Source organism: Balaenoptera physalus, assembly GCF_965194825.1.
Source record: "Balaenoptera physalus genome assembly, chromosome: 18".
Classification (NCBI taxonomy): Eukaryota; Metazoa; Chordata; class Mammalia; order Artiodactyla; family Balaenopteridae; genus Balaenoptera; species Balaenoptera physalus.
In genome coordinates this window covers 14,119,188-14,131,370 of record NC_138899.1, presented here as the reverse complement: position 1 = coordinate 14,131,370, position 12,183 = coordinate 14,119,188, and the positions used below count along the sequence as shown (strand labels likewise).

The 12,183-nt window shown below is 37.0% G+C and overlaps 1 protein-coding gene across 2 annotated transcripts in view; it reads right to left on the bottom strand.

Moving 5' to 3' along the window:
• UGGT2 (UDP-glucose glycoprotein glucosyltransferase 2) overlaps window positions 1-12,183 on the bottom strand; it is a 199,701-nt gene that overhangs the window by 156,541 nt on the left and 30,977 nt on the right. For both annotated transcript variants that reach the window (XM_082434596.1, XM_082434595.1), the window contains exon 5: window positions 4,984-5,158. In XM_082434596.1, coding sequence (XP_082290722.1) covers window positions 4,984-5,158 — 175 coding nt within the window. The remainder of the gene's footprint in view (window positions 1-4,983; window positions 5,159-12,183) is intronic.

Below are 12,183 nucleotides of genomic sequence, written 5' to 3'. Positions count from 1 at the left end.
TTTCACCTTTCCAAAAGTGCAAATATAAAACGTACTTCTAGAGACTACTCTGTGAAGGAAGAGAAGTCATCACATTTTTTCAAAAAAGTAAGCCTATCTATACACTACCAAACGTAAAATAGATAGCCAGTGGGAAGCAACCGCATAGCACAGGGAGGTCAGCTCTGTGCTTTGTGACCACCTAGACGGGTGGGATAGGGAGGGTGGGAGGGAGGGAGATGCAAGAGGGAAGAGATATGGGAACATATGCATATGTATAACTGATTCACTTTGTTATAAAGCAGAAACTAACACACCATTGTAAAGCAGTTATACTCCAATAAAGACGTTAAAAAAAAAAAAAAAGTAAGCAACCTGGATGAATATATGTAATATTTTAGAAGATGTCTAAGGTTCTTTCTAGCTTCTAGACTGAAATTCTTATCAGTTGTGCTACGATCATTACCATTTGGCATATCCTTTCATGGGTTAGAAAACGCATTTAACCTAGCACTCAGCAAACTCCTGTGAAGATGTTATGTGTCTTTGCTTAACTAACGTTTGCATGAGGACAGTTTTGCAATTATAAACATGACAGAGGAAGAGGCAGAGGACAAACAGAAAGAAAACCTTAATAGTGTACTACAGTTTTTAGTTTCTTCTTTCCTCCCTAAACTTCTCCCTCAGCCTTCAAAATTAGTATACGACCACAGTGACTATTCCTGGACTATTCTATTTCTAAATAAGATGACGTAAGAATTAGTTTCAGATATGCAGACAAGTGTTTAACATTGCTGCCCACACTAAAATTTAATTTGCTAATTTCTCAGGCACATGCTATAATGCAAGATAGCATGAGGAAACTGGGTTGTTTATAATTATAGTAATCTGACAAAGTTGAAAATCTTTTAAAGAGTTTTCAATTTCATCCAGCTCAATTTAAAAATATATTTTGACTATCCACTCAAAAGACAATCAGTTGGTGGCTAGGCAAACTGAACCTCTAAGTCCACATATCTTGTTATAGTTCATAAAAGAAATGCAATTTCACATAACCAATTTCCATTATCAGTTCTGGAATGTTACCAGCTCCTCAGTAATAAAGATAAATGTTTATTAATTTCATATTTACTTTCTCCTTTGGAAATGTACTGATATAAAATTTGAATTGTAGTTTAATAATTTTGGATTTGCAAACCAAAAATGCTCATAGGCTAAATCAACTGGTGAAAAGAATCTTTCTTCATTATCCTATTTCTTCTTTCCCCACAAAAAAGCATCTGTTCAGAAGGTACCACAGGGACTTCCCTGGTGGCGCAGTGGTTAAGAATCCGCCTGCCAATGCAGGGGACACGGGTTCGAGCCCTGGTCTGGGAAGATCCCACATACTGCGGAGCAACAAAGCCCATGCACCACAACTACTGAGCCTGCACTCTAGAGCCCGCGAGCCACAACTACTGAGCCCGCGTGCCACAACTACTGAAGCCTGCAGGCCTAAAGGCCGCGCTCCGCAACAAGAGAAGCCACCGCAATGAGAAGCCCGTGCAACAGCAATGAAAACCCAATGCAACTAAAAAAAATAATAATAAATAATTTTTTAAAAAAGTAGCACAAATAAGTCTATTTTTATTAGGATTACATGCTGACTAGATTTACAGTATAACTATTTTGGATGTACAATATGTCATTAATTAAATAGAAGGCCATAATTTGATGCTACCAAGTACCCAGATAGCTGGTGAATATGCTTTCACAGAAGTATATTTAATGGTCACATTATCTAAATAATACCTTGGAACATTGATTCCCAATAGATGACCATACCACCCGGGGGCGGGGTGCATATTAAAATCACTTGGGGGACTTTTTTAAAAAAGATAAACATATACTTTGATCTCCCATTCCTTTTCTGATAATTGACATATAACATTGTATTAGTTTAAGGTGTGCAACATAATGATTTGATATCAATTCAAATCAAACCCTTGAACAGCATGGGTTTGAACTGCATAAACTGTACTGGTCCACTTATACATGGATTTTTTTCAATAGTAAATACTACACTATTGCATAATCCATGGCTGGTTGAATCTGCAGATGCTGAACCATGGATACAGAGGAATGGCGTATATACGGAGGGCCAGCTATAAGCTATACAAAGATTTGTGAATGTGCAGAGTGTTGGAGCTCTTAACTTCCAAGTCATTCAAGGGTCAATTGTATTATGAAATGATTACCACAGTAAATTTAGTTATTGTCCATACCTCGCATAGCTACAGTTTTCTTTTTCTTGTAACGAGAACTTTAAGATCCACTCTCTTAGCAACTTTCAAATATTCAATAGAGTACCGTTAAGTATAGTCATCATGCTGTACGTTACATCCCCAGAACTTGTTTATCTGATATCTGGAAATTTGTACCTTTTGACCACCTTCACCCATCAACCCTCCCCGCCCCTCAATTTCAGAAACCACCGATCAGTTCTCTGTTTCTATGCATTTGGTTTTTTTCACATTCCATATATGAGATCATATGATATTTGTCTTTTTCTGTCTGATTTAGCATAATGCCCTCAAAGTCCTTCCATGTTGTTACAAATGGCAGGATTTCCTTCTTTTTTAAGGCCAAATAATATTTCATTGTGTGTGTGTGTATATATACACACACACACCACATTTATCTATTCATCCATCACTGGACACATAGGTTGCTCCTATATAAGTAATGCTGCAACGAGTACGGGGGTGCAGATAGCTTTTCAAGATGGCGATTCCATTTCCTCGAGATATATACCCAGAAGTGGAATTGCTGTACCATTTTACATTCCCACCAACAATGCACTAGGGTTTCCTTTTCTCCACATCCTTACCAATGCGTGTTAACTCTTGTCTTTTTGACATATAGTTATTCTAACAGGTGTGAGGTGGTATCTCACTGTGGTTTTGATTTGCATTTCCCTGACAATTAGTGAGGCTGAGCACCTTTTCATATACCTGGTGGTTATTTGCATGTCTTCTTTAGAAAAATGTTTATTCAGGTCCTTTGCCATTTTTTAATTGAACTGTTTCTTTTCATTTGCTCTTCAGTTGTATGAGTTCCTCATGTATTTTGGATATTAACCCCTTATCATATATATGATTTGCAAATATTTCCTCCAATTCGGTAAGTCGCCTTTTCATTTTGTTGATGGTTTCCTTAGTTATGCAGAGGCATTTTTAGTTGGATGTAGTCCCACTTGTTTATTTTTGCTTCTATTGCCTTTGCTTTTAGGGTCAAATCCAAAAACTCACTGCCATGACCAATGTCAAGAAGCTTTTTCCTTATGTTTTCTTCTAGTTTTATGGCTTCAGATTTTATGATTAAGTTATTAATCCATTTTTGACTTAATTTTTTTTAGTGGTATATGATAGGGGTCCAGTTTCATTTTTTTCATGTGGCTGTCAGTTTTCCTAACACCGTTTATTGAAGAGACTATCTGTTCCCCACTGAGTATTCTTGGCTCCCTTGTTAAATATTAGTTGATCATATATGCATAGGTTTATTTCTCAGCTCTCTGTTCTGTTCCATTGCTCTATGTATCTGTTTTATGCCAATACCATACTGTCTTAATCACTACAGCTTTGTAATACAGTTTGAAATCAGGACGTGTGATGCCTCCAGCTTTGTTCCTCTTTTTCAATATTGCTTTAAATTTTAAAACTACTACAATTAAAATAATGTTACATTTGTATAGAATAGATATATTAGAACAGAACAGAGTCTAAAAACATATATGCCTGTATGAAAACTTGGCATATGATGGATTAGTATAAAGAGTTAACTGTCCAATGAATTATGTGGAGACCAATGAATTTCCATATGGAACTAAAATTATGTCTCTACCTCACAGAAAATTCAAATATATCCAGATGAATTAAAGACCAAAACACAAAGAACAGCACTTTAATTCTCACAAGAAAATATAAGAAAATGTCTTCATGGCATCATGAAGGAAACCATTAAGGAAAAGTTGGATAAATTTGAATACAACTGCAATTAATACTTGTACTAAATGAAATATGACATATTTTTTTTTATTACTAGGAGACCAGAAATACACAGAAGATGTTTGCAGAGTGTAGAAGACCAGTATTCAGAATATGTTTTTAAAAATCTGTAAATGGGGGAGGAAAGCCCCAAAGAATCCAATATAAAAACAGGCAAAAGATATGGATAGGCAATTAAGTATATTTGTAATGCTTTTATTACTTTAAACATTAATATTCATCATGAATATTTTGGGAAATGCAAATTAAAACACTCTTTCCATGTTCAGAATATAGAAGTAAAAAAGCAAAGTCCTTCCTCTAATGGCCATTATATTTTAATGAGTGATGGTGAGAGTTTGGTTGTGTGTGTGTGTGTGTGTGTGTGTGTGTGGAGGTGTTCAAGAAATAAAATTAGAGATAGCACAGTAATAAGTGCCATGAAGTCATTAAAACAGAATAATGTGATAGAGTGTGACGGCAATGAGAGCTCGGGAGACTGGGGGATAACACAACACATTTGATCTGAAACTTGAATAAGAAAGTAATCAGCCTTTCAAACAAATAGGTTTGAGAGCATTCGCATACCACGCTTAGCACTTTGAACTAATATATACTATCAATATACCAAGTAAATTAGACTTCCTCATCATAATACATTTTCATTAAAAATAACTATATTTATGAATCCTAGCAAATATTACGCATGCTATTGTTGTACAGTTTTGTTTTTTATCCAAGTTTTAAATCTGTTCCAAGTATATTATAAAGGAAAGAAATATAAACATGATACTTCCAGAAAAGACACAGAATCTCAATATATTTTTCCACATAAAATTCACATGTGATAGTTGTGTTAATTTAAAAAAATCTTTAAATAACTATTCTAGGGAAAATTATCATGTAAAATCTAGTAAAGAAATTATTATAAAATGTATTTTTTATAGCCAAAATATTCTTGGACAAAACAATCATGTACCTGAACATAATGCCGAAGAACATAAAGAATTTCCCCATTTTGAGCTTTTTCAGACAAAACTGTGTGAAATTTACGAAATGCTCTGGTACCCATTTCTGCATAGAGGATAATCACTGGTAAGTTCTCTTTGTTTGTAGGAAATTTGTGGTCTCCTTTAAACAGATAAGGTCTGGGCCTAAAATGAAAACAAAACACAAACAAGAACTGAAAGTACAGAGCATATGAGAAACATATCATGAAACTTTATAATTTCTACTTATCAAACTTAGAGGAATGTATGTATATGCATTTGTGTCTGTGTATATATATATATATATATACACAGACACATACATAAAATCACAGAAAAAGAATTTAGATTTCCTGTGGTGACTTTGTGCACAGAACTTCTAAATGACAGAAAAGACAAAAAATAAATTTGGTTAGCCCAACACTGAATATTAAAAATATTTTATTTTCAATCAATGTTTGCTATCTTTAAAAATAAAATATAAATGGCAACATATTTTTCGATAAAATAAAATTTATATTTTCTTCAATTAGAAGAATATAACCTTTCATTATAGCTCACATTCCCTGAAAATGGGCTCCAAATCTTTAAAAAACAAAATAAAGGTACTATGTCATACAAAGATTATCAGTTCTTAATATGAGTAACAACTCATTAAATCCCGAAGGATAATCAAACAAACAGAGCAGTCCTATGTTCTGGCCCTACCATCATAAACAGACTTTGACATCTTATTTTCCAGGCACTATGCGAGATTCTTTATACATATTAGTAAATTCTATCTTCACAATGAAATTAATATTAGTATTAAAGATAAATGTTTTCAAATGTTGGTAATTGGAAAGGCTGCTAATGCTATTATATAAATCTTGAGGTTGAATATAAAAGAAAAAAATTAGAAGAAATGAAATAGATTTTCCAGAGACAAAGGTAAAGGCTAATATAACATTTGTTCATGAGTCTGTAATGGTGAGTGCCTTCTTATACCCTAAAACACATACCTTTCAAAGTCTGCTTTTTTAATTCAGGAATCACATGGATATATCATAGGTAATAAAAAATTATACTACATGTATGGAGAATTACTCCGTAAGAGGGAAAACAGCTTTTTAAAGTCGACTAGATTACAATTAAAAATAGAAAATTACATTTCTTGAATTGACTAAGATTATAAAGGGAAATCATACAAATTAGCATTAGTGAAAATGTTAAAAACGGAGTATGAAACATAACCAGCTTTCTGAAGAAAAATTTTAAAATATGTACCAATTTTAAATGCATACACTTATTTACCTTGTGATTCTAGTTCTAGAAATTTATCTAAGATAATATCAAGATAACAGTATAAAGATACATGTACATGACTATATTACAAAGCTACAGTAATCAAGACAGTTTGGTACTGGCACAAAAACAAAAATATAGATCAATGGAACAGGATAGAAAGCCCAGAGATAAACCCACGCACATATGGTCACCTTATCTTTGATAAAGGAGGCAAGCATATACAGTGGAGAAAAGACAGCCTCTTCAATAAGTGGTGCTGGGAAAACTGGACAGGTACATGTAAAAGTATGAAATTAGAACACTCCCTGACACCATACACAAAAATAAACTCAAAATGGATTAAAGACCTAAGTGTAAGGCCAGACACTCTCAAACTATTAGAGGAAAACATAGGCAGAACACTCTATGACATAAATCACAGCAAGATCCTTTTTGACCCAGCTCCTAGAGAAATGGAAATAAAAATACAAATAAACAAATGGGACCTAATGAAACTTAAAAGCTTTTGCACAGCAAAGGAAACCATAAACAAGATCAAGAGACAACCCTCAGAATGGGAGAAAATATTTGCAAACGAAGCAACTGACAAAGGATTAATCTCCAAGATTTACAAGCAGCTCATGCAGCTCAATAACAAAAAAACAAACAACCCAATCCAAAAATGGGCAGAAGACCTAAATAGACATTTCTCCAAAGAAGATATACAGATTGCCAACAGACACACGAAAGAATGCTCAACATCATTAATCATTAGAGAAATGCAAATCAAAACTACAATGAGATATCATCTCACACCAGTCAGAAAGGCCATCATCAAAAAATCTAGAAACAATAAATGCTGGAGAGGGTGTGGAGAAAAGGGAACACTCTTGCACTGTTGGTGGGAATGTAAATTGATACAGCCACTATGGAGAACAGTATGGAGGTGCCTTAAAAAACTAAAAATAGAACTACCATACGACCCAGCAATCCCACTACTGGGCATATACCCTGAGAAAGCCATAATTCAAAAAGAGTCATGTACCAAAATGTTCATTGCAGCTCTATTTACAATAGCCAGGACATGGAAGCAACCTAAGTGTCCATCAACAGGTGAATGGATAAAGAAGATGAGGCACATATATACAATGGAATATTACTCAGCCATAAAAAGAAATGAAATGGAGGTATTTGTAGTGAGGTGGATGGAGTTAGAGTCTGTCATACAGAGTGAAGTAAGTCAGAAAGAGAAAAACAAATACAGTATGCTAACACATATATATGGACTCTAAGGGAAAATAAAGGTCATGAAGAACCTAGTGGCAAGATGGGAATAAAGACACAGACCTACTAGAGAACGGACTTGAGGATATGGGGAGGGGGAGCGGTAAGATGTGACAGGGTGAGAGAGTGGCATAGACATATATACACTACCAAACGTAAAATAGATAGCTAGTGGGAAGCAACCGCATAGCACAGGGAGATCAGCTTGGTGCTTTGTGACCACCTAGAGGGGTGGGATAGGGAGGGGGTGGGAGGGAGATGCAAGAGGGAAGAGATATGGGAACATATGTATATGTATAACTGATTCACTTTGTTATAAAGCAGAAACTAACACACCATTGTAAAGCAATTATACTCCAATAAAGATGTTTTAAAAAAAAAAAGATACATGTACATAAAAAATATACGTACATGGACATTCAACTAGATATTGTTTATAATAGAGGAAAAATGTGAAATACCTTATATCTATCACAAGGGGTGGGATAATTAAATGCACTTGTTCATTTAATCACAGTCTCATTCATTTGATAAATATCGGAGCGTCTACTATGTGTCAGGTGGAAACACAACACTCTATAAATCGGTCCTGCTCCACAATGACAAAGCATAGACCTATGTTTATATTTATTTATATGCAAGACATGCAGGGATGTATAATTCAGTGGGGGAAGGTTCTAAGACATCCTTTATAGCACAATCCCATGTAGGTTTTTAAAAAAAAGAATACATCTGCATGTGAATATATGTATTTGAAAAGAAAAAAATGGACCAAACTTAACAGAATTATGGGTCATTTTCCCTCTCTGCTTTGTATTTTTTCTGAAGTATTTGAATTTTTTTTAATAATGACCACATATAATTTTTTTTTTTTCTTTTTTTAAGACTGTGGTGTGGGATGGAGTTTTTTTTTTTTTTTTTTTTTTTTTGGCTGTGTTGGGTCTTCGTTTCTGTGCGAGGGCTTTCTCTGGTTGCAGCAAGCAGGGGCCCCTCCTCATCGCGGTGCGCGGGCCTCTCACTATCGTGGCCTCTCCTGTTGCGGAGCACAGGCTCCAGATGCGCAGGCTCAGCAATCATGGCTCACGGGCCCAGCCGCTCCGCGGCATGTGGGATCTTCCCAGACCAGGGCTCGAACCCGTGTCCCCTGCATTGGCAGGCAGATTCTCAACAACGGCGCCACCAGGGAAGCCCATATAATTTTTTTAACTTTTAAAATGCAGCTTTTGTAAATCAACTATACTCCAATAAAAATTTTTTTAAAAGTAAAAATTTTTTTAAAAATGCAGCTTTCCATTTTGGACAAAAAAAGGAGGGTAACACAGATTTGAAGTGGCATTTGGAGAGCAGACCTTAATGCTACATTTCCCAGAATCTCCAATGATATTTTCAAAGACACAGAATAAAACAAAAACTCTTAATGAAGCTGAAAACTAATAATAACTTTATACTATAATCTGGGACTAAAACCCAGTAATTATAAAATCTACGCCGTTTAACTTAGAATCATAACTGATGTCTTCCTACTTAAAACATAATACACCTTACCACTTGAAATACAACAATGTACTAGCCAAAAAGAAAGATAGTGTAATTCTTTTTCTCTCTACTTCCTGTTCCACGGTTCAAAGATCCATGGTCTGAATCTGCCCCAAACTTGACAGATATTACACTAAAATGTCATTTATTTATTTGGGAGAAAGTGACAGCAATCGTCACCGTCCTAAATGAGTATAACTTTCTCTCCTCCCCTGCCCCCAACAAGGAAATAAAAGGAGTTTTTTAGGAAATTGGGACAAGAATACCATATAGTAAAGAAAGATAACTTTGATGCCCTAAATGTGTTATGATTAAAAAAAAAGAAAAAAAAAAAAGAGTTCCTAACTCAACCAAAGGTGAAATAAGAAACAATATGAATGCAAATGGTAATACATTAGAACAAAAAAAAGTAGAATAATTGTATCAGTTATTTCTTTAAGAAATATAAATCTAATCTGGAAAAACTGAAAGAAAATGAAAACTGAAGAAAACTTAGGAATGAGAAACATCTATACAGAGGGAAAAAATTAAAATGTTCCTATTACTGGGTGTGTGTGTATGTATGTAAATACATTATTTGCTTAAATGAGAAAAAACAACCACCATGGACCAATGTTGATAGTGTGACATAAACCAAGAATTATGTGCCTAAGGTTCACAAAAAAGAAAAAAAAAAAAAGATTAACACTATATACATACATATACACATATACATACACATACACACATATACCACATATATAACAACTGTGTGTGTGTGTGTGTGTGTATATATACATATAAAAGACACTATATATATCTATGTATACACATTTAGTTTCTGTCAGGTTAGGGAATTGATTTTACCCCGCTTACAAGCTAATAAGTTTGCCTTTTGTTGTTTCATGGATCCTGGCAGAAGACAAACTCTTAGGTCAAAAGCAAAGAACTTTACTACTCCTGGCACATAAGCAGCATGAGCATTATTTAGCATGTTTGCAAAAGCTCCCTGTGGCCCCCGCATTCCATTAGGGTGGAAATGGACCCACAAGAATGCTACACAAGAACGCTTAGCTGTACGCACCACAGCTAAGAAACACTGAGTGTGGGGAGCCCATCATTCTATAAGAAGCAGTAAACAACCTGCTGTTTGTCCCGGAGGCAGACATTAACTCATCCCTCAAAGTCACTTGCCGCACACAACCCTGAGAAATGGCCTGGGCACAGACCATTCAAGTCCTCACAGTCTTACCATACCCAGAAGGACATTCGGGGCTATGGCAGAGTGCCCCCCCCCAATAATAAGAAAGCAACCTCTACCCCCAATGGAAACATTCTGTGCCTGCTTTCTAGAAATACAAACATCTAATCCCAAAATGGCACGTGTCACTCCAGTTCCAAAACTGTTAAACTTGCACCTAGTAGCTGCAGCATCAACCACCACATGTGGCCTAAGCCCAGGCTGCTCAGGAGATGGAAGTGTATATATACATTTGTATCATTAAGATTAAAAGAAGGCTGCCCAGCCCACATGTTTATACGTGAATTTGGGGGAGGGAGGAATCCACGCTCAGGAGCTGCCACTGATGGGAGTCAGGCACAAGTCAGGCCCAGGACCGGCCATGTTCACACAGCGTGGAGAGGAAGGACAAACCCCGCAGCAGGTGAGACCGTCAGCCACAGCTGCTGGCCGACTCAGGCAGACTGTATGGCTATTCTGACAGGCTGCTGTGCTGGACCCAGGATCAAAGAAAACAATTTTTCCCCTTCCCACACATTCAGAGCCTAAGGTCAGGCGCTAGACTTGCAGTTCCACCTCAGTAGCCATGAAATCAATGTGACCCATCCCAATACCTACAATTTTACCTATTTTCGAATCATCCTCTATTTATACCCACACCTTTCATCTGGAAGAATCAGGTTCAAGTGAGACACGAGCATGTTTAAGAAACTTACGAAGGCCCATTATAGGCCCCCAGCTAGGCCCGTGTGGTCACTGTAGAAAGACTTGGTAAGCAGTGGACTCAACCAACTGGTTATCTTCATGATCTAGGACCACACCTTTCCAACAAAACAATCCAGGGGGCTAGACCAAAATTAAAGTTTGAATTCTTCAAGCCCCTTCTGGCTGGGCTACCGCATGGAGGCCATACCAACCAGGATGATCTGAGGCTGCTGCTGACCGAAGGAAAGATACATGACACCCAGCAATGGTCACAGTAGAATCCTGAACAAATCCATACAACCTCCTACCTCTTTCATCCTAACCATTTCACAGGAGGTGGCCAAGAGATGGAACCTTTCTGAGCATGGTCACATCCAGAGATCAAACGGCCTTACTAAAGTCTATGGATCAGAGGGTGAGAGAGGTAGAGTCAAAACTTTTCGAATTAATTTTTGAGGAGGCCATTCTAGTATGCTCAGAAACCAGATGCCTGTGGGTGGTAGAGAATGCTGAATGTTCAGTGAATACTTTTGACTACTGAGCTAGTGTTGGTGGCCTCTGTGAAATAAGGTGTGTAGCTGTCAGACTATAGATGATCTGGAAAGCCAGAAAAATAACAGTTTAGATTCAAGGGCTACAGTGGTGCGGCCAGAGTTGGCTGATTGGACTTAAGTAGCAAAACCATAACGTAAAGAAGTCTCAACAGGGATGAGGCACCAAAGGGAGCACCAAGAGCAGGGTCAAACATCTGACATAGTCAGTTTGCCAGAAGCAGGTGGTGGCCCAGGGCAATGCGGACGCCTTTACCACAAGACAAAGAAACCGTCTCTGGGCAGAAGTCACAGTCAGGTATGCTGTGGTAGATCTTGCATCGGAAGCATGTAGTCCTTTATTGTGCTCCTGTCTATAATGGTGCAATCTTCCACGCAATGGTGGATCCAGGTAGCAACGGCAGCAATTTGGATGCTGCAGTCTTGACATGCAGCTCGACTCCACTCAGACTCATTGGATAATGGGTGTGGGCTGTGTGTATCTACGGAAGTAACCCAGACTGTCAGATGGGCAGGTGCAGTTTATTCTCACAGTGTACCGCCCCAAAGAGTGGTGCCTCTAATCTGGTAGTCTTCAAGTGTCAGACCAGATAGGTAGGCCACGGGCAACAGCCCAGGGGTCAGTATAA